Raw genomic sequence first — 23,944 nt, 5'->3', positions numbered from 1 at the left:
AACAGTTTGTTACATGGATACCTCCAAGTCCAAAAAATCCCTATCACCTGCGGAGTCGCTGAAGGTTCCACTCTGTTGTTTTCTTCAGCCTCTCCATAGAGTTGCTTGATGTTATACATACGTTTATCACCACCAAGATTCACCAATAATCTGCTGATAGATAGCTTTCCTTGAGTCTCCTCTGATTCAGACATCCAGGCCTCAAACACTCTTGCACATAATCCAGACCTGGTAGTCCAGTGCCTATCTGAAGCTCAATCCAACAACAACAGAATTCCCGTTATTTCCCAAGAACAACAAACCGTGCAAACTTGGCTCAATTACATGTTCTTTGATGGCTTCAAACCCCAACTTGACTTTGCCAAAAAACAAAGAGAAACGGAAAGAAAGAAAGTGAAATCATTGTTCCAGACAGCCACTTCAGAACTGCTGTCAAGACCTCATAATTTTGCATCTGGATGGTGGTAACGTCCTGCTCCATGGTCTCTCAGACTCCACACTGTAAACTATTAAGGGCATCCTACATTCCACAGTACGTCTCATCCAGCACCTGAAGAAATATGATCAGCTCAACCCTATCCTGGTGGAACTTCATTGGCTTCCCTTGCAGGCCGCACCATTTTCAGAACCAGCTGAACCATTTACGAAGTCATCATCACCAGCACATTGCTTATCGTGCAGACAAATTACCAATCTCTGTTTCTCAGCAAACACACAATCAGGACACAGTCAGACTGCAGACTAAGAAGTGGAAAAAATAAAAAACAAGGCAGCAGGCCTTTTTCATCCCAAGCATCCAGGATCTTGAACAACATACCTGTATCCATCATCACAGCCTCAATGCTGCTCCAATATAAAACAAATTTGACGTTTCACCTCTTTAAAAAACACTGCAGTTTCCATGCTGGAAAACCAAGAACACGGACGCGATGAAAGAATTGAACAGCTTCAACAGGAGATCCTCCATTTCAGGTACCAACACCTAGATCTTCAAGCCCACACTGAGGATTTAGAGAACAGGTCCCGGCGCTGCAACATTCGCATCCGAGGGTTTGCCACTGGGACTGAGGGAAAGGACATCACCACATTTGTGACAGATTTGTTCAGGTCCATCATAGAGGCTCCTCCAAATACAGAGATAAAGATTGATTGCGCCCACAGAGTGCGTCGCAGGAGATTCCAGCAGGGCCCACCACCGGATATCTTGACCTACATCCACAATTTCACCCTGAAGGAGCAAATTCTGCAGCGTGCCAGAGAGAAGCACCCCATCCAGTTTCAAGGACACTCTCAGATCCTGCACTAGGACCTGGTGGTGTCCACATTGCAAAAACGCAGGGCCTTCCAACCTGTCACCTCTTGCCTCCTAGAGAGGGGGTGCCCTACTCATGGGGGCAACCCTTTTGAATTGTTTTTCACTTGAAAGGGAAACTGCACCAGCTCCATTTCTTGGACGAGGTGAGCCACCTCCTTGGTCTGACAGACCCCCTGCTTGGACGTCCCCGGGGGAGTGATCTGGCCGTGAGAGTGAGGAGCCCTCCGCCATTGCGGTGGCGGCCCTCCCAGACTGGTCGCCGCCTGGACCCAGAGACCATTGCTAGAGAGTGACAGGCGGTCCTTGTTACCCTTGCCGGTGACCCAGCTGGGACAGCAACATCATGATGCAAACACCTTGACCCCACCTAGTCCTTACTGCATTTTCCCTACGTTGTACCAGCAATGGGGCCGGGCAGGGAGCGGGGAGCAGGGTCACCAATACCCCCCTCTTTACTTAATATCCTATGGAGCTTTACATTCTGGTGAGTATCTCCTTCTCTAAGGACATATTGTTGATGTTTTATGGGACCACTTGACTTCTTTGGGGTATAAGTTGGACCTGGTGACCGATAATGCACAATCGTCCAACCCCTACTCTTTCATGTCTGATCGACTCACTCTTGCGTACAGATGCAGCGGGCGGGGAGAGCGATCTCAGGGCCATACCAAACGCATTGCCACTTCATACAACTCCATGACAGACACATTACAGATTGTCTACCTCAACATTAAAGTCCCTTACCATTCGCTGAAATGGAGCTCAATCCTCTCCTTTTTAGAAAATTTGGGAGCCCACATATGCTTGCGGCAGGAGACTATCTCCTCCCTAAATATCTACACAGACTCCGCTCCAAGGATTTTCCGCATCAATTTTTCTCATCCCTCCCATCCAAGATGGCTGGAGTAGCGATACTGATCTCCCAGACATTCAAGGGGAAAGTGGGTCCTAAGAAGGCAAAGGTCAAGGGTAGACTCTTAGCACACTCCTTAACCCTGTGACCCTGCAGCATTACGGTTTGTACCATATACTCCCCAAATGAAGGGCAGGAACACTTTCTCCACAAAGTGGTAACAGAAATTATGGGCACACAAGATAGATGAATGCTGCTGGGATGAGATCTTAATCTTATGTTCAATAATGAACTAGACAGATCAACGCAGCGCCACGACAGACTGAAGCTGTTTTCCTAGCGGGCCTCAATTGGTTGAATGACAGGGGCGGGACGGACCTATGGAGACTGTCCCATCCTCAATCCCGAGACTTTACCTTCTACTCACACTCCCACAAGACCTATGCCAGGCTAGACTACTTTTTGGGCAATACGGAAGTCACTGTTTTGGTCCAATCTACGGAACTTGAGCCCCGCTCCCTATCAGAACACTCTGCAGTGACGGTGACTCTCACAATCCCCACAACCAGCTGACACTCCAAAACCTGCCACCTCAGAGATGCCTTGCTTAAGCGCCCAGAAGTGGTTGCGCAAATCACTAAGACAATTGAGGACTACCTGATGCTCAACGACACTCCAGAGGTCAGTCTCTGCCCTGTGGGATTCCTTGAAAGCGGTAGTTAGAGGGGAGTTTATAGCGATAGCAGCCGCAGATAATAAGCTCCGGCGGGATAAGAGGGAGACACTGTCTCGTCAAGTCTTATAACTTGAACGCATACATAAGAGAACGGAAGCCCCCAGAGTCTGGAAACCACTGGAGGCCGTCCGTGCCCAGTCGTCCGGCCTTGATATTGATAGATCAGAGCATGCAACACTTCGACTTCGTCATTGCTTTTACGTGGGGGGTGACCGGGCAGACCAACTTTTAGCCAACGGACTCCTCATTCAGTGGCAAGAATCAGTAGTCCAGAGAATCAAAGATGCCGAGAGCCAGGAATGGGCTACTGATGCGCGCATTCTAGACACCTTCTGGGATTACTATCAGACCCTCTACTCGGCACAAGTCCTCCCTCAAGACGCAGCTCCAACTAATTTAAAAGAGTCCAACGTCTCCTCCCTGACACCTGACCAGGCCTCTGAACTGGACCGACCAGTTTGCATTGTGGAAGTTATTTCCCATATCTCTCGTCAAAATCTATCTGAGTCGCTGGGTCTGGACGGATGTCTGGCCTCTTTCTATAAGGTTTTTTGTCAAAGTATAGCACCACTCCTCACCAAGACTTTTTAATGCAATTGGTGACACTGATAGTGGTAATTCCTAAACCGGGAAAGGATAAAACTCAGTGCTCTTCCTACTGCCCCATTTCCCTCTTAAACATGGACCTAAAACTTTTTATGGGCATCCATGCTGGCAGGCTGAATCCGGTACTTCCGGGACTTGTGGAACTGGATCAGGTGGGTTTTGTGCCACAACAGCAATGCAGTGATAACACCAGATGTGTTGTTCACTTAATTGATAAATCCCAGAGGTATGCACAAGAGAGGGTGCTCTTATTAAACAACGCAGAGTAGGCATTCAATAGAGTCCACTGGCCATTCCTCGCTGCAATTCTGGCTCATTTCAGTAGAGGGGATTGTTTTCAAAAGCAGCTATACCCAGCCTACAGCAGTGGTCCAGGTCAATGGATGCTCCTCCAGCCCATTTGGCATCAGAAGGGGAATGAGGCATGGGTGCCTGCCATCGACCCTGCTGCTTGCCCTCTACATGGAAACTATGGCCCACAAAGCCCTCACCAATCCACAGATAAAGGGTATCCAATTCGGAGGGGAAAGGCATCTTGTAAGCAGACGATGTCATAGTATCCTTGGAAGAGCCTCTGACCTCTTTACCCACGAAGATTGCCGAATTAGAAGCATTTGGCTTAGCGTCGGGATTTAAGATAAATGTCCAAAATTGCAGGCCCACGACCTTACCATTCCCACGTACTCTCGATGCTCCACGCCGTATACTCCCTCAGCAATGGGCCCCGAAATCCATCCCATACTTGGGTATCCTTCTCGCCCCTGCCATAGCTGAAACAATAACCCTTAACTATCAGACCCTGACCCAACAGATCAAGTAGGATCTCCACCGCTGGCGCTCCTACTCTGTATCTTGGTTAAGGTGCATTTCAGCAATCAAAACGATAAACCTCCACAGCATTTTGTTCCTCTTTCAGGCACTCCCAGTCCCGCCCCCTCCTGACATGCTACGCCTTCTCCAGCAGGAGATAAACAAAATCATGTGGGCAGACAAACGCGCCAGCCTTCGTCGAGATTTTAGCTACAAACCCCCCATGGAAGGGGGTTTAGGCATCCCAGCGCTATTAACAAGCCACTCCGCTCAGGATTTTTGTTGAATAGTCCCGACCAGAATCTGAAAAGCGCTGGTTATTTATCGATAGAGCGCTAGCTGGACAGGATCTAAGGGGTATCCCTTTTCTTCCAAAACCGTCTCGACCCAAATCACTTTACCTTTCCCCAATAAAAAGGCCATCTCTGAGGTTGTGGGACGGCCTAGCGACACAGAGGGACCTGACATCTTTCCCCTCACCTCTCACGCGCCATTCCAGATATGGAACCAGACAGGCTGCAGATCAGTGAGCCACCTATTTGACGTGGAGTGCCCCCTTTGAGGCTTTACGCACAAACTTTGCGCTCCCAGAATCAGAGCAATGGCACTACTTGCCGATCCTTCAATGGGTAATGCACCCCTATGTTCGTTCTGGAGTTGAGCGGTACCTCACTCTCTTCGAGCGGTGGGTGCTAGCCAAGACGTCGGACAAGCTCATGATTTCAGAACTGTATCGCCTAATAGGTTTCTGTACAGAGACTTCTAAGCCTAAGAGTCTGCTTCAATGGGAGACCGAGATAGACAGGGAACTAATGGTAAAGGAGTGGGGTGACATTTACCACTGGGCGCGCCACGCGGCCCACAACATGACCAGCATCGAAATCGCCATCAAAATCGTTACCTATTGGTATTATGCATCCCATAGATTACACAGCTACTACTCATCTAAATCACCAGAGTGCTGGCGCCATTGCGGGCAAACCGCTACGTTGTTAAACATCACATCCTATGGGACTGCCAGAAATTACAGCAATACTGGGAGCAGGTACTTGCCGATATAGATACGCACTTTGACACAGTACTCCCCAGATTCCCAGCATACATTATACTTGGACTCCCAAACCCTCTCACCTTCCCCCTCAGGTCGAAGCGAGGCAGACAGATCGCCCTGGCCTTAGGGGCGGCTTTACAAAACATCCTATCCCATTGGGGATCAGAGCTACTGCCCACACACTTAGGATGGCTGCACCGGTTATGGCATATACTAGGGATGGAATGAATCACTCTTTCCTTGTCCAATTAGAGCATTTGCTTCCTTGAAATATGGGGGCCATTTCTGACCCTGCTGACATCGGAATTCCGGGAGCTTACCTGTCCTAAATACCTGCGACTCTCGAGACTGAGCGAGTCCCAAGGTCCCTCGTAGCCTTTTCATTGCGGTCACGAAGTGGGACACTCAGGACATATGTTGGGTTTGGAGCTCGTTTTTGTTGCAAGTAAACCTAACAGGTTGTAGCTTAATCATCCAACATAACAAGGTAAGTTGCATAGTTAAGACCATTCATTAAAGATTCTGCAAGTGACACCATAGTCAATAAAGCAGACATTTCCTAGGGCTCAAAGCACCCAACATTGGGAAATCGGAAATCACTTATGTTCATCTTCCCAGTCCAGCCCTCGACCCAGTCCTCCCCTCTAGCTCAGTGTCCCAGTAATGAACTTTCACTGTCACCTGCGAGCAGGCAGGATTCTCAATTCCGGCCTCCGCTATATCGGGGTGCTATATAAGGTACAGTTTCAAGGGATCCCAAATATCCCTTGGACGAGGTGCGGGTGGCATCAACTCAGCGTATATATTCAATTGTTCTCGACAGAATATGAGGTTGTTTAACCAATCTTTAAATTTGGGTGCTCTCCCTCTCCCCCACCTGCAGGCGATCCTGCGCTTGGCCAGCAGAAGCGCTAAGGAAACTTATCTTCTGAACTGGTCATCTAGGTCCTTTGTACATCCCAACAATGACAAGAGCGTGTCGGGTATGTGCAATCCCGTCATCTGGTCAAGTGCCTCTAGTACTTCGACCCAGTAATTCCAGACAGGGTACAATCCCAGGCCAGGTGTAGAAAGTCAGCACAATTCTTCCTCCCAGCTCGCTCGCACTACAGGGGTTTTCTGTGGGCTGTCTGTTGGAGTGGTGCAATATAACATGGAAACGACGTGTGGGGGTGGGCTTTTGGAGCAGGGTGTGTAGAGGGGCCATGATGGATGGTTCATTTGGGAATTCTGGGTTGAGGGCTTTAATATCCTGCCGAAGTCTGACTCACATAAAGAGTTCCATGGAGGTTTGTGAAATGTCCCCGAAGAAATCCTCTCGGTGCGAAACCTTCCATTCTTATACATGTCCCCCCCAGGCCAGTGCTGCGAATTTCTGAAGCATCTGTCGACAGCCTTCCTCCTGTGTAACGGGGAGATCCATTCTCCTTTGAAGAGGCAGAAGAGGGGGGTACATTAGATCTAGTGTCAGTTGGTGAGCTAAATCACACCAAGCTCTGTTTGTGCAGTCAACCTTGGTCGGATCCTTACATTTGGGGGTGACCGGTGAGCTCAAATAGGCTGAGTACGGGGCTGGTGCCATATGTCCATTCTCGAGTGCCAGGTGAGGCATGTATGGTGGTGGGTTCATCAATATGCAGCATAGTGAGCTTGGGCACAGCAGAAATAAAGTTCCATATCCGGAATTTGAAACCCTCCAGCGATAAATGGTTGAGTCATTGCTTCCCATTTTAATCTAGATTGTTCCCCTCAAACCCAATTCCCCCCCCTTCCTCCCCCAGGTAAGTCGAATGAGTTGTGATTTGAGAGTTGTAAATAAGTGTTTACTGGGGGCCTACGGGATGTGGATGAAGAGATACAATAAATTTTGGACGATTACCATTTTTATCAGTGTTGCTGTCCCTGCCATCGACAAGAGCGTAGCGATCCATTTGGTGATCTTGTCCGTTAGCGTGTCCAGCACCTGCCCATAGTTCACCCTCATTAATTCTTCTCTATCTCTTGTCACCACAATACCTAGGTATGTGACTGCACTGTCGCACCAGGCCAAGGGATAGTCCGGGGCGAACCTGGTGGCCGCGGCAATGAGAGGAAAGATCTGGGATTTGCTCTAATTTATGTTGTTTCCTGAATACCTACTTAGTTGAAAGAATTCACATTATATTGGGTTGAGGCTCTCCTCAGGGTCCCAAAGGTACAAGGTGAGATCGTCCGCGTAGAACTAAATAAAAATTTGTTGCGCGGGGGTAAACGATCGCATTATCTCAATGATGCTGATGTAGTTTGGCGGACAACGGCTTCATCGCGAGCGTGAAGAGGAATGGCGACAGGGGGCATCGCTACCTCGTTCCCCTGGCAACGCTGAAGCGAGAAGAGCATGCCCCATTAATTAGTATTTTAGCCTGTAGTTCAGTATAGAGTAACTGTATCCAGGCCAAGAACGGTATGGGGAAATGCATCTGTCTATGAACACAAGCCAAGTAGTTCCATTCTAAAGAGTCAAAGACTTTTGTGGCCTCTAAAAAGACTGCCACCGCATTCGCCTCTGGATCAAGGTCCTCAAAGACTGCAAACAGGGTACAAAGGTTGCTCTGCCAGGCACAAAACCCGATTGATCTGGCAGTACCAGGGTGCTCATAAGAGGACTAATGCGATTCGCCACTATTTTTGCTAGGATTCTAGCGTCGCAATTAATGAGGGATATCGGTCTGTATGAGTCACAGCGATCTCCCGCTTTCCCGGGTTTGAGGAGGGATATGATGAGTGCCTGGTGCATTGTGTGAGGAAGGATGCCAGCTTCCCTTGCTTCTTCGTAAACGTGTTTGAGAATTGTGGTGAGTGTGGCACTAAATGCTTTGTAAAATTCAGCTTTGAGCCCGTCATGGCCTGGGGCTCTTCCAGACCGTAATTGCATGATCGCGCCTCGAATTTCGTCAACTTCAAAGTCCGCCAGGAGAAACTCTCTTTGGGCATCTCCCAGCCACCCCAGTGCTGTATCTTCGAAGTACGGTACAAATTCTACAGGCTGTATCCTATGTGATGTGCAAAGTGTACTGTAGAATTGATGAAATGTGGCTAATATGTCCGGGGTGTTCCCGTGGAGCTCCCTGTCCCCATCATTTATCTCAAACATAGTAGTCAAGAACCTAGGCGGCCGGGTCAGTTCTGTTAGTGCCTTCCCTAGTCTCTCACCCTCTCCGTATTGCCAGCTTTGGTGATATTTCCCCCTGAGTTTACATTCCCGGTCTGCTGTCTCCTGGTAGTCCGTCATCACCTCTCTGATTCGTTGTTGTACCTCTGTGGTGGGTGCTGATTGCATATGGGCATCTGAAAGAGACACGTTAGTGATAGATTCCTTATCATAGAATATTCCCCAGGAGCTCACTGGATCCGGAAAGTTTTTGCTTAGCTGTACCCCTGCGCGCCGGTAGGTGGCTTCGTGCGGCTTAATGTCCGTCACTGGTGTCGTAAGCACTGGGATGACATCACGGAAACTACTTGGGCGCCACCCATGCGTGCTGATGTCAGTTATTTCTTTTTCCACGCCGTAAGCGCAGATCCGAATTGAGCACGTACCTCTGTAATTTTTAGGTCTCCTGGCGTTGAACCGCGCGAAAGCGCGGTCTCGCCAGAGACCTATTGTGACCGACTCTGCTTCCCAGGAGAGGGGACAGGAGCTTGCTGCGCGCTCGAAATTGAGCGGGCCACGCGCACGCGCTTGCTGTGCCCAGCTCCTATCTCCTCTCCTGGAAAGCTGTACCATACAGCCACACCTCCCCCTTACGCATGCGTACACACACGAGCACACCTACCTACACACACGCACGCACACACACATACAGAGACCCCCTCCCCCCCTGCCGCCGCCGCTTCACACGTTTGTTCTTATAGCGCGAACTCGACCCAAGGCATCGAAGCAATTTAACATTAGCAGCAACCAATTGCATTACAGACGGACAGTGACATGTTTCATTTTAGGCGCGGAGAGATTTAAGTGATTTGCCCAGAATCACAGATAGCCTGAGCCTCCCGCCAAGACTAAACCCCCAGCTTCTAAGTCTGCCGCTGTAGCCATTACAACACATCTTTTATCTGCTCTTTGTTTAATTATGGTTGCACAATAAGCCTTTGAAATGGGCGACCTGGAAGCCGTCTTCGTGCTGACCAGGAGGAAGCACTCGTTCGGTCTCGTGACTGCTGTCACAGCGGCTTCCCTCTGGCAGCGAAGACCGGTTGCTGTGTGGCTGACTGGCCTCTGTCTCGCGCCTGTCAGTAGGGTGGGTTCTCACATTTGCAGGTAGGCTTGTTTCCCTGAGCGCTGCCCCTCGGAGCCTGCTGGGAGTGGTGTGTACGTGTTTCACTTTGGCTCAGACAGCCGCTTCGGCTCACGAGTTTCCCAGTCAGTCAGCAGTTGTAACGCAAGGCCTGCGCTGCTGCTCTCGAGTGCCCTGTATTCTGTCGTATCGCGGCTCCTCCTCTCAGGGGCGGAGGCTGAGCAGCGCTGACTGCCTCCAGGTGCTGGGCGGCCCGGCTCAGCCTTCCCCCGCTGCCGGATACAGGCTCAGGCCGGAGGGGAGATAGCCGTTATCAGCTGTGGCGCTGAGCCCGGGGCCCGTGATTTGAAACATGGGGATGCTGAAGAGGCTGCTGCAGCTCTGCGAGGACTTGCAGCACCCGGACATGATGGCGCGCTTCCAGCGGCTGTGTGGGGTAGGAGAAGCCATGGAGAAGCACTCCGGGGCGGATGAAATCGTAGCAAATGGACGGGAGCACCAGGAGCTGCGGCACAGGCCACCCAAGGACCGGGTTTGGGGTAAAGGACAGCGCAAAAACTCTCTAACCGGGGAGGAAGGCCAGCCTTTCGAGATCAGTAACCGGGCACTGTACTACTTGTTCACCCTGGGCACAGAGCTGGGCAACAAGCTCTTCATTTTTCCCCGTCTGGATCTGGAACGTGGACCCCTACGTGGGCCGGTGGCTGATCATCGTCTGGGTGTGGGTGATGTACCTGGGCCAGTGCACCAAAGACTTAGTGCGGCGCCCCCGACCCTCCTTGCTGCCGTGTTGAAGCTTGATGTTTTTTACAACTCCGAGTACAGCATGCCCTCCACGCACGCCATGTCCAGCATCGCTATCCCACTCTCTGTGCTGCTGCTATCCTACGGCCGTTGGCAGGTGAGTGCCCATGGGTGTTGTGTCCGTTTCACCTTTGGGGTGGCAGTTTTGTACCTTAGTTTGAGGGCGAGAGTGACTGGTGCACATAAAGAGGGTTGCTGTCAAAGGTGTCACTTGTTCAAGGATGTGGGGGGGTTATTCTATTGGGGCAGGGTTGGGGTGCTATCTTCCATCTATTCAATTTCCCCGCCGGTTGTAGTGGTGCATGGGATGGGTGTCCTCAGATTGCTGCTTGTTCTGCTGGTATTAATTATTTAAAAAAAATTAAAAGCCATTGTTATTTGTAATATCAATACATCTAAGTCACGTGAATACAACACAAATTGCAATAGAAATGCTATAGGTGTCACATTTGCGAAAGTTAAAACTATTGGCATTGTCATACACAATACCAATAACTCAAACTTTAATGCTGCGAGACCTTTTGCATTGTAAATGCTTGTTTGACTACTTTTTGAGATCTTTGAATCCTTCTCTTGTCTCCTGGTGCACTTAGGGATGCCTGACTTTATGTCTTGTGGGTCGTGCCGCGGTAACATGTCGGTGGCAGACACCCACTATGTGCGCCTCTACTGCTTGTAGACCGACCATGACTCCCGGGACTGTCAACACTGTCGAGCCATGGCCCCAAAGGCCTTGCGGGAATGGAGCCAGAAGTTGCTGAAGGTCCGGCACTCCTCTCACCGCCACTCGAGGTCTAGGGGGCTGTTCGCGGGACCGGAGCAGTCGCTACTTGGACTCTAAGTCTTCGCCTTCAGATTCCTGTAAGCGACGCTATAAAAAGAAGTCAAAGAAGCGTGTTCACTCTCCGACGTCCCCTGTCGCTCCTCGGAGGCCGACGAGGGGGACAGGGGCTCCGCCCCTGCGGCTCCACCGGAGCCTGGGAGTCCCGCTGCCTAGCCGCCATACCTGGGTCCGGCAGCGACTCCCGAACAGATGCAAGAGTTTCTTGCTGCCATGGGCTACCTTTTTATTAGGTCTCGCCTCTCAATGCGCATGCGCATGCGCATTGAGCGGAGCGAGACTATAGGGGCTTAAACAAGACTTACCTAGACTGGCGATTTGATGCTGTGCCCGTGCGCTTTTAGGTCAATGCACAAGCGCATTGACCTAAAATGCGCGTGCACATCATCAAATCGCCAGCCATCTGTTCCCCAGCAGCTCTTCCCGCTCCGCCCCACAAGCTTCCCCCAGCGTGCGCTCTGCCTTAGCAGCACTCCTCCCACACCTTTGAAGTGAAGCTTAGCTTCACTTCAAAGGCCCCTGCTGCTTCACACTATTCACGGCCGTAAGGCCGTGTCTCTCCCCCACCGCCGCTCTCCCTGCTCCGCCCCCTGCTGCAGCTGTGTCGCATTTCTCCTCCCCCCTCCCCACAGCAATGCCCTCCGTCTTGTTTTCCCTTCCCTCTGAACAGTGAGCTCAGCACAGCCCAGACTTTTAATAATGGGCGGCTGCGGGAACTTAATAGTAGCGACATTGTTTTAATATGAAACATCTGCCAGCATCTAATATGATTAATCATCCCACTCGGTCTGTCTCTGTTCTCTGGTGTTTGTATATGTCGCTCAGTGTCTCCACACTCCTTATGCACCACTCGACTATGACTATTGGTGAGCAGTACTCTGCCTACTTCTCTTACACTCATTACTGCTGAGTAGCAGTCTGTCTTCCTACTCTCGCGTCTTTCTGTCGGCTTCCCCCCATCAGCCTGCTCACCCATCCGCCCACCCACTCACCTATCCGCTCATCAATCTATTCATCCACCCACCTTTCCTCTCAATCCATTCGCCCATCTGTCCGACAAATGATTTTATACTCGCTCTCGCCCTCGTTCTCCTCTCTCTGCCTTAATTCTTAATTTATCACGCACCTCGACTTTCCCTCCTTCTATTTCTCCGCCCCATCGCCCTGGCTTTTTCACTACTTCCCCTGTTCTCTAGATGTCCCCTTTGTATTACCTTCAAGTGGGCTTCTACCTCGTTCATCTCGTTCCCCATTTTGTATGCCTGATCTCTATTTTGGTACTCTTACGTGTGTGCTTACGACGTGAGCGTGCGTGTTTTTATCTCAGTTGCTGTCTACTTTCTTCAGCGCCTATTTGTGAGAGGCGGAGATCAGAGTCCTCTGGTCTCCGGTGGAGTCCCGGCTCCATATCAACCTTCTGGAGCTGCGGGTGATCCGGCTTGCACTGAAGACCTTCCTCCCGTCTGTCTGGGGAAGTGTAGTGCAGGTGTTCATGGACCACACCACTGCCATGTGGTATTGTAACAAACAGGGTGGGGTGGGGCCGTGGACCCTATGTCAGAAGGCTCTGCGCCTCTGGACAGGGCTTGAACATCAAGGCATTACCTTGGTGGTTCAACACCTGGCAGGTTTTCTGAACGCCAGGGTGGACGAACTCAGCCGCCGGTGCATGGTAGATCACGAATGGCGTCTGACCTCGGACGTGGCACAAGGTCTCTTTCTGCAGTGTGGAGAGCCTTGGTTAGATCTTTTTGCCACCGAAGAGAACGCGCAATGTCATCAGTTCTGCGAGTTGGAATTTCCAAGGCGACGCTCGCTCAGTGACGCTTTTCGTCGCAAGTGGAGCTGGGGTCTAATGTATGCCTTTCCGCCTATACCACTTCTGCCCAGAGTGCCGAAGAAGATGAAGCGCGACCGGCCCCAAGACAGTGTTGTGGCTCCAGACTGGGCTCAAAGAGTATGATATTCCGAGCTACTCAGTATGAGCATCGATCCCCCGATCCGTCTGACTCTTCTGGAGGATCTTCTGTCTCAGCAGCAGGGGACGGCCCTCCACCCGAACCTGTCCAGCCTCCACCTCCATGCGTGGAGATTGAGCGGCAACAGTTGACGCCTTTCGATCTTCTTCCCGAAGTCTGTGATGTCATTCTGGCAACCAGGCGTCCCTCCACCAACACGGTATACGCCTGCAGGAGAAACAGATTTGTGGCATGGTGCGCAGCAAAGGCTGTGGATCCCCTTTCTGCCCCTCTTTCTGAGGTTCTTCTGTTCCTTCTCTCTTTGGCCCAGCAGGGCTCTGCTTGGGTACTATCAAAGGTTATCGTTCCGCCATCTCCGCCTTTCTACGGCTTCCAGATCAGCCTTCTCTTTTTAAGTCCCCGGTTGTTAACCGTTTTCTTAAGGGCATTACGCATACGTTTCCACCCGTACCCTTCATAAACTTGTCTTGACTTTTCTGATGTGCGCTCCCTTTGAGCCCCTTCATAATTATCCCTTACGTCTTCTCACTCTAAAGACGGCCTTCCTGGTTCCTATCACCTCTGCCAGAAGATTGAGCTCCAGGCCCTTTCTTCCAAACTTCCTTTCCTTTCTGTTTATCCGGACAAGGTGGTTTTAAGGACCCGTCCTTTTTTTCTGTCAAAGGTTGTCACGCCCTTCCACATTGGGCAGACCATCACTTTGCCCACCTTCTTTCTGCCTCCTTTAAGGGAAGAGGAGAGGCTCTATCGTCTGGACCCAAAACGTGCACTTGCATTTTATCTGCAGCGTACACAGCAGTTCCGGGTGGATGATCAGCTTATTGTTGGTTATTTGGGCGCCAAAAAAGGTTGGGCTGTACACAAACGGACCATCTCCCGGTGGGTCCTTCTGTGCATCAAAGCATGTTACTCCTTGACCAAGAAGGAGCCTCCTGTGGGGCTGCGTGACCTTTCGGTGGACTGCAGCCACTACTGCCTTGGGACACGGCGTTCCCTTGCAGGACATTTGTCAGGCAGCTACGTGGACCTCGCTGCACACGTTTACCAAACACTACTGCCTTGACAGTCCGGTACGGAGAGATGGCTTCTTTGGCCGTTCTGTGCGCTGTGACTTTTTGGTGTAATCTTGTTCGCAGACCTACCACCGGTATTGGTATTGCTGGGGTGTCTATTCTAAGGTAAGGAATCTATCAATAACGTGTCTCTTTCAGATGCACAAGTTACTACTTGTGTAACGATATATCTGTAAGAGACATTAGTTAGTGATAGATCCCTTACCGCCTCACCCATCCTCCCCGTTCTGCAAACTGATTACTAGAGTTAAGATCATCCCCTTTTAAGGCCCTAGTTTTATGAACCAATGGTCAGTATCTTGCATGGCTCTGCGTTTCGGCGCAGAAAGTCGTGTACAGAACTGACGTCAGCACGCATGGGTGACGCCTAAGTAGTCTCTGTGACGTCATCCCTGCGCTTACGTTGCCAGTGACTGACGTGGAGCCGCACAACACCACCTACCGACGCGCATGGGTACTGCCAAGCAAAAACTCTCCGGATCCAGTCTGACGCCTGGGGAATATTCTAAGGTAAGGAATCTGTCACTAACTAATGTCTCTTACAGATATATTGTTACACAAGTAGTAACTTGTGCTTCTAGATGTTTTCAATCTTTGTCCAGTTTCTGGAGCGTGTGTCGTATGTTTTTCAATATCCCTCCCCCTTTAGCAATACATATCCCGCAGATGGTTACTTTGAATGCTTCCCACACTGTGGAATATTGTGACACTGAATTTATGGTGCGTGGGAATAACTCTTCTATCTCCTTTTCCAGTTCGGACCAGAAGACAGAGTTTAATAGTGCAGTCGTAGGGAGCCTCCAAGACCCATATGGCGAGTCCTAGTGTGTTGTGGTGAGAGTCAGCAGTACAGGAGAGTGGTCGGAGTAGGTGTGGGGCAAGTGCACTGTTTGGGTTAGCCTTGATTTTAGACCCCTGGACAGCAACCATCCGTCAATTCGCGACCATGATGAGTGCGCCATGGATTGGCAGGTTCCCTCTCTATCAGTCAGATGTGGATTTCTCCAGGAATTTATTAATCTGTGTTCTATTATGATGTTTTTTAGGTGCAGTTGGGTGTTTGTGTAGTAGTGTGATTGGGGGTGTGACCGGTCCATTCCGGATCTATTGTAACATTGAAATCCCCTCCCCACACTACATGGGTGGATTCAATATCTAGTACCTTACCCTTTAGGATATGAAAAAATTCGGGACCGTAGCAGCAAATGTTATGCACTGGGAGGCCAAACTCCCCTACATGATGCAATAGCGACCCTGTTGGTCCATTTGCGATCCCATGGCTACGTAAGGAAGACTATGTTTGATTAATATTGTTGTGCCCTGTGCATATGTCGAGTATGAGGAAAAGCAACGGTGTGTTGCAAATCGGGCCGCAAATGCGGTTGGAGCCGATGGGCCAAGATACGATTCCTGTAGCATTACGCACTGTATGTGATGTCTATCTAAGTACATTAAGATATGCCTGCGCACAGGGGTTTCCTAGGCCGCGCACGTTCCAAGTTGGGATGGGTCCTGGATAGGTAGGGGGTCCTGGACGGTTCATTCCGAGTGCATGTGTTAGATCTCATGTTGGGTGCAGTGATCATGTGATGTGTCAGAGTTATACTATGCTGGTCAACGGCGGCAGTGTTATCGCCTTGTGTCCCAAGGGTTCCTTCCTTCCCTCCCTCCTCCCACAACAGCAGCCCAATCCTGCTGTGATTCATGTCCCCCTTCCTCCCTCCCATTCATCCTCATAACTGCATCCGCAACAGGGGAGAGCATAATAACTACTTGGCCAACAAAGGTCCACATCATAATAGGGATTTCCAACTGGGTAGAATCAAGAGGGCGACACAGTGCTCCCCTGTAATTACGAGGGCGCGCAGGAAAGGGTATGATAACCCGTATGCCCGAATGGCCAGCTGCATTCCTGGAGGAAGTACCATGCTGTGGTTCCAAGTTCCATCGCCATGCTGAAAGTCAATGCGTCCGCTCACGTGTGGGCTCAGAGTTAGTGTCATTATGTCCATCAACAATTGCATGAATATGTATCCATGGGTGTCCGAAAAGCGTATCTTAATACTTTCTTCACACTATGTCCGATAAAACAGCTGTGGACCAAGTTGGGCTTAAGGAAGAGTCATTCCTAGAAGCCTTTTTGAGTGTAGATTTAAGGAAGTGATTAACGTGTTGGGGGTTAGTGAAAAAAGGCTGTTTGCCTTGGTATGTGATTCTTAGACATGCCGGAAATGTCATGGCATAGGTGATGTTTGCCTGCTGAAGCATCTTCTTTACCGGGAGAATTTTTTTACGAGCTTCCTGTAACGCCATGGTGAAGTCTGGACAGATGGCTATTTCGGTGCCTTTGAATGATAACAGCTGTTTTTTAGGTTGAGGCTAGCGCAGTGCGCATGCGCTGTTCTGCGAGGCTTCTTGTAACTGCTCTATGTGGGTCTGACTCCCCCACGTGTTGGGTTGGCTTTTGCGTGTGTCTTTTAATAATGAAAGCATGCAAATGGCTAAAGTCGGGTGCTTGTCCCACCTCTTTTGTAATTTTCACTCCAACTGCGTTTTGCCTTCGGGAGTGAGCAACGGCGCGCAGGGTGGCAGCTGCATTCCTCGTGGAACGATAACTTTGAATTCACTGTATTTTGCCTGTGGGAGCGAGCAGCGGCGCACAGGGAGGCAGCTGCATTCCTCGTGGAACAATCACTTTGAATTCACTGTATTTTGCCTGTGGGAGCGAGCAGCGGCGTGCAGGGTAGCCGCTGCATTCCTCGTGGAACGATCACTATTAATTCATACTTCTCAATGCGCAATATAATCTGATATACTAAGGTAAAACGTGTTCACATGTTAAATAAATACACAATTTTTAGACTTTATGATGCTTTGCGTGATGCTTGTTGCATAATGTACATGCCAAACCTGTTCACCGCTGTCAGAGCTAGGCCAGGCCCCCAGCTCAGCTCTCCCTGTTCATTTGTTTTCTGACCTACCTCTAAGTTGCCCTGAAACTTTGGAAAGTGTTCTATGAACATAACTGGCGTGTGAGGAATGGCGCTTGGTTTACAACCGCACTACTTGCGATAGAGCCAGGCTGAACCGATATGACAAGGGCTTTCCCGCTCGCCTCAAGGCCCGGGAGAAACTCTTCACTCCCAGTGAATGAAAAATTCTGCGGCGAGAGTCTCTCTCTCTCTCTCTCTCTCTCTATCCACCCCACCCCCTCCCCCCTCATGGTCTGCCATAAGAAAGGCTGCAGAGCATTGTCGATGAAGTGCACTTGTGAGTTTGTTAGAGGTCTTTGTAGCTCTCACGGCGGACGTGTGGTTCTGTTGTGATATGTTGGAGCCTTGTCTTATGCAGCAGCTACAATAACCGGTAAAGAAAACGTCTGAATACCTGTAGGAATGAACTCAACTTTATTATAAATTTGACACAATGGTTTGCGTTGGGTAGTACACTTATTAATGTCACTAAAGACTTCAGTGTGATCGTGTGCTGGAAACATACCATCACCACATAGTACAGCAAGCATTTGCAATGCAATAGGTCTCACATTTACGTGAGTTTAAGCCATTGGCATTGTAAATTACAATGCCTTTTATTTATGTTTTAAAAAACAAAAATAATAGGCATTGTGATTTACAACGCCAATAGCTTAAACTCGCGTAAATGCGAGACCTATCTCTCGCTAGTCGTAGAGTCTTATTCCGGTCTCTGTAGTTTAATATCCTAGCAAGTATGGGCCTCGGGGGAGCTCCCGGTGGAGGTCGGTTGGCCAGGGAATGGTGTGCTCTTTCCACAATCCGTATCGCAGAAAACATTTCTCTGCCGAACAGTGTGGTAAGTAGGCACTCAACATATTCTTCCATTTTCCCCGTATTTGTGGATTCTGGCACACCAAGAATTCTAAGGTTATTTCTGCGTGACCTGGATTCTAAACCCTTGTTTTTGCTGCAATAACTTTCAAAACTTTTTCCATGTTTAGTAATTGCTCCTTATGCCCAGTGTTCAGTGTAGGCATCCACCAGGTCCAAGATGCGCTTTTCCGCTTCATTAAGGCGCTCGTCATGCTGATCTAGCTTGTGTGTGAGATTATCCATTTGTATGCTCATAGTGTCCATTTTGGCCTCTGGAGTTTAGGCTGGATTTCATGATGAGGAGGAGTTATTTCAAGTCTTCTGTCAAGGTGTGTACACTTGTGTTAGATGCGTCCGCCATGTTGCCTTCCGAGTCCGCTTGCGTTCTGGTGGATTTGCGAGCTTCGAATGGCAGCTTAGTTTGTTTCCCGTCCGCTTTCCCCTTGTTATTTGCGTTATGTTGAGTTACCCAGCTGTCCGTTCTGGATCGCGTTTGGAGGGCTGGGTGCTGGAAGTTCAAGTGTGTATCTGCTTTATTTCTAGGGCAGTGGCACAGATTTCTCTGCACAGCATACGATGTTCTATTTTACACCTAGTGTCTTGCTCTCAGTGTAGGTATTGGCTTCCAGGCTGCTGTTTCCCGGTAAGGGAGTCCTTGGTCTAATGTTTGGAGCTTGTGTCTGCCTTTTGGCACTGTGTGAGGGAAGTGATGGTTTCTGATTCTATCCGCAGTAGTCCAGGAGCAGATCCGCTAGATCGTGTTCTGGCTCTCGTGCAACGTCTGTCTTTCCTTGCCTTTCCTGCAGGGAACTTCGAGACTGGCCCGTGAATGTTGGCGGCAAGCTATTGGGGCACTTGGGGTTTGGGCAGTAGCTTCCCCGCAACGCACGCTCACATTGCGATATGTCCTGGGGCTCTCAGAAAGGAGGCTTCAAGCACGGGTGATTACGCGTTAATGCGTCTGCAATAGAAGTGCCTGTAACAGCTGGCTCGTCGTCGTGAAAGTCATGTGAAGTTTGCTGCCTGTTGGCGGACTTTTCATGTACCACTACAGCTAAAAGCGGGTGAGCAGGGTCGATTGCGGCATTTCTCACTCTGCGCTCACTGTGTCATGCCCGCCGAATATGTTAGTGTCAAGTTCACAGCATAGAAGGTTCACAGGCCTCGAGCAGGAGCCAGGAACAGGGTTGGGGGGGGGGGGTGGAGTCACTTTCACGCACCCCCGTAGCTGATGTTGTATGCTGGTTATAGGGGCTGGGGGGGGGGGGAGATAGTGAACCTGCCCCTGCCTCCCAAGTTGGTCCATCCTCCCACTGTGGCCACCTCGTAAACGCTCGTGTGGCACTTTCTGACATAAACAGCAGGCGGGGCGAGGGCCGGCAACTCCGGCAGTAGCTCAACCGTGCCATGGGCCAACTATCTTGTTCACAGCCCGGTCGCTAGCGGGGGCATCTCAGCGTCCCTTCTCAGCGCTCGCGATCATCACCCACCTCAGTTGACTGTGGAGCGGGGGCACTCTCCGTGTATGTCGGCTCCCCGTCCCCTATTGGACCTCATACTCCACAAATGTGGCAAGTTTCTCTGGTACCTTCTCGGTGGCAACGATCTCTAGGCGGTGTGTGCGTATGCCATCTTGCGAGGCATCCGGAGCCCAGCATGCAGGGGCTTTCTGCTGTGAGTGGTCCATTTCTGCGGGTTTCACCGGAGTCCAGTCGTTTGTTCAGCTGGTCATCGACATATGGGCAGGATATTATTGTTTGTGGTTCATGAGCAGCAAGAGCCTCACACAAGTGCGGCCATCTTGCTTGTGCGCCCTCTAACGCCCCCCCCTCCCTAATTGGCTTTATGTTTGTCTTTAACTCTTTCTTATTCTCCCCTGCTTTTTGACTAGGTTTGCACTGTAGAAATACTGTATGCATACATATGGAAAATAATGACTACCCACTTGCATATATGTAGGGTATTTGGTCATTAATCATGTAAAAAAAACAATAAAATCCCACTAGAGGTGATTTCTCATTTTAGTGGTAACTGAAAAACACTGAATTTTGCTGTGCTTCTATTCCTTTGGTGCGGTCTGGTGACAAAGCAGTATAAGTGCAGCATCAAACACCAGGTACTTTTCTGTTTCCTAAGATAATACAAGCCATTGTGAGTAATTGCCTCTCTTTACGGGCTCTTTGGGTCCCTCAAAGGCATACCCACCCACTACTGCATTTATTCTGTTTTCATCTGCCATTTCCTGCATAAGATTAGCAATATGCAAGGTGTTAGAGAAATATGTTGTCTCACCTTTAAACCTTTTTTAGGTCTCGCCTAGCGAATGCAGCGCATGCGTTGCTTCGCCTTGGCAAGTCTATTGTTGTTGGGTTGGTGCACGAAGGGAGACAAATCATGTGCGCGCACGGACAGACGATCTGCACGCCCATGGTGTCTCCTCTCTGCCTCACTGCACGCTTGTTTCCTCATGTTACAGAGTGATATTAATAATAATAAAATGCTAATAAAACAGCAATAAAACACTGGGATAATTATCCAGTGGATGCACATCAAATGCGTTTTTTTGGCTTCCAGTACCCCCAGCATCCATTTCAAGGCGCTAGCAGGACCATCAGCATCATTTTCAAGGCGCTGGCTGTTATCCATTCATATTCATTTATCAACAGTGCTTAACTGTTTACCTTGCGGCATCTCCTGAGCTTCCCTACTGTGATATTCACAATTTAACCGCATGTCACCCCCTTTCAAATGTTCTACCTATATACATTGAGGAACCGTCCTTCCAAAAAGCCATCCCATCTCTGAGATTACAGATTATACTGGGGGCTTGTCAACTGCTTCACTTTGCATTTTAAGGCAGAAATAGTACAGCAACGTGACTGCAAGGTCACACGGTTCTACTGGGCATAAAGTGAAATAAAAATGTAATGAGTCTTATGGCTCCCAACTAAATGGCACTTATTTTACTTACTTGACAGACTTCCTAACTGCCCTGTTAAATTTAGATACAGATTTATGGAGCGTGCTCTGAACCCACTGTACTATCCTACGCATTCCATATTGAATCTATCTGTATCTTCTGAGTCATTAACATTTGATCAAAGCTAGGGGATGACAGAAATGGAACAGGAACATACAATTTTTTTTTTTTAAATAAGCAAATAAGTGTCAGGACCTTCGTCAGGAGGCAATTGCAGCATGCACCACATATTACGCCTGCCAGCACTGGCAATGACCGTATCAACACCAGTATTAACCATTACACTCCTACAAGAGTGACATTTCACAGGTCCTCACTGCTGCGAGAAATACTTGGGTGGAAGATATTAGTAATTTTAAGTTACATTGAACTAACAAACAACTGCTCTTGAACATGTCTCCTAAGTGGACAAACAGCAACACCATGCCGGTATTGTAAATAGAACAAGCATTTGCAATGCAATAGGTCTCGCATTAACGCGAGTTTAAGCTATTGTTATTGTAAATGACAATGCCTTTTATTTGTTTTAAAAACAAAAACACAAATAAAAGGGACTTTTGTTTGCAATGTCTATAGCTCAAACTCGCGTAAATGCGAGAACTTTTGCATTGCAAATGCTTGCTCCCTTTGTCCACATTGCCTTGTCTAAAGGACATCAGTAGCCCCCAGAGCAGCATTACATTCTCTTGCATACCTTTTGATGATGCTCAGCTTTGCTTTAGCTTCTTCTCACTGATTCGCTTCAGAAATGAGCAGGAGTTCCCTCAGGCACGAAGTGTAAAGCAGTGATCAGCATTTTCCATTTCAGAATGGCATATTTCCCAAGTTGTATGGGTCTGATTTACACTTAACATGCTCCACTCTGATCCCTGGAGTTAACATAACCTGCAGATGTCATGTCTGCCTAAGCTTCACCGCCCTGATTCACCCTTGCATCTCTTTTCGGTTTGTACAGCAAAACAATCTCCCCCCAACATCAAATACATGGCTGATTTCCTAAAAATACACCCCAACGCACACAAACTGAGGATGGAAATTAATGTCTAGGAATAAAAGTGGGCAATGAGTTACATCTTTCGCAAAACAAAACAAATATTGTTTTCATTTGGTAGATTCTTTCCTTTTATCTATTCACTTATACAGATCTTATTTATTTGCAAAGTTTTATATACCGCTGGCTAGACCTGGAGGTATCAGAGTGCTTTACATGAGGATCAATGAGTTACAGGTTACATAATTACATAGACAAGTATAGACCTTGGAGAAAATAAACCATGAGTTTACACAATAATATGAGTTATTAGCATGTACACACGTCTTATGGGGAGTGAAAAGGTAGAGGGTGAATGGTAAACCACGGTAAGGAATGCAGGTAGGAAACACAACGGGTAGGCAAGGTAAACAATGTCCGATGTCTGGCTGGGCAGGTGACGGCCAAGGGGTAAACCAGAGCAAAACTCCTCTATAGCTACATAGGACAGCTCCACCGGGCATCAGCCAAGGTTGCTCAGGCACCGCTGTAAGTACAGACCGTTATGGTTTTCACCCTGGGGGCATAGTCAAAGTTCCATCAAGAGCACCGGTCACGGTGTTGCTGGGAAACACCATCCGCCTCATCCTCCAGCTCGCCCCCAGGTCAAGAGTGGTGAGAGGACAGTTCCAAAGTCTGGAGATCTTCCCCATTCCCAGCAGAAGTGGTGAGTGTTGGGCATTTGAGCAGGATCCCAGTGGTAGGGGGACCCTGGATGCTTCAGGGTCAAATAGTGATGCCGCTACCTGGGAAAGGGTAGGCCGCCGTTAAAGCCTCCTTGCCTCCACCAGGAACCGGGGTCTCAGAGCTCCCAGAAGACAAAGTGAGAGATCGCTGGCGGCGGCAAAGTAAAAGGTCCCTGAATTTGAATGGTAAGGGGTCATCTCTCTCAGAAGGGTGTTTTGCATTCAGAGTGACAGTGCGCAGCTGCTGCAAATGTCTGACGTACCTCCCAGTCACGGACTCAGTCACCGATGAAGGCCCGGTCTCGGGGGACGTCGCAGGTCGGGTTTAGCTAAGATATGATTGTTGTGTGCTTTGCACTAATTTTTTATAAATTTTTCCTGAACGATTCTCTCATATCTTTGTGTTCTGTTCATACTGATCTATTTTTCATTTTTATAGGCAAGATTTGCTACCTTAAATCTTTAATGGTGGAAGCAGAAATTCATATGTTCCAGAATTGCTTCATGGACACTGCAGGGTTCAAGACATGATGAAATAATCTCGGAGCATGAAGTATCCTGTTTTTTCAGACAAGCCAAAACCGGTCAGTTGTAAAAGTGTATATTCCACATGTGTTTATTAGCTGTAGCCCTAAGGAATTTATAATGAATGTAAAGTACAACCCATACAGAATTCTGAGTGGGTGCAGTTTTTATTTTTCCCTTTGCTCGTTCTATATTTCCTCATAAAGGTATTTTAACCCTTTACTCTGAGCTGAGTTAGACTACTTAAAATTAGCAAAAATATTTTAAGTTGAGGTCCCTCTGTGTTCTGAAGTAAGTAATGTACCTGCTATTTTGTTTTCCTTCTGTCCTTTGGCCAGTTTTATATTTGATGTAAATTGCTGTCAATATTTTTTTGGTTTCAAAAAACTGTATGTGCTGGAGAATCTCAATTCACATAATCTCTCACAAAGCCGTCTTCGTGGTTAACCTTGTTTTGCTCCACTCTCAAGCGCTTCATTTCTGATTTTTTTTTTCTTGTTAGCACAGATAAGCATCTCTGCCAAGTACAGGCA

The 23,944-nt window shown here is 48.9% G+C and overlaps 1 protein-coding gene across 1 annotated transcript in view; it reads left to right on the top strand.

Annotated features, from left to right (window-relative positions):
• The window catches only part of IL15 (interleukin 15), a 569,862-nt gene that overhangs the window by 127,190 nt on the left and 418,728 nt on the right, over positions 1-23,944 (top strand). Inside the window, exon 2 of the mRNA XM_086962228.1 lies at positions 23,326-23,470. Coding sequence (XP_086818354.1) covers positions 23,435-23,470 — 36 coding nt within the window. The 5' untranslated portion in view covers positions 23,326-23,434. The remainder of the gene's footprint in view (positions 1-23,325; positions 23,471-23,944) is intronic.

This window comes from Lissotriton vulgaris, chromosome 3_1 (assembly GCF_964263255.1).
Source record: "Lissotriton vulgaris chromosome 3_1, aLisVul1.2, whole genome shotgun sequence".
Lineage (NCBI taxonomy): Eukaryota > Metazoa > Chordata > Amphibia > Caudata > Salamandridae > Lissotriton > Lissotriton vulgaris.
The sequence above is the reverse complement of the archived record's forward strand: the minus strand, read 5'-3'. Positions and strand labels throughout refer to the sequence as shown.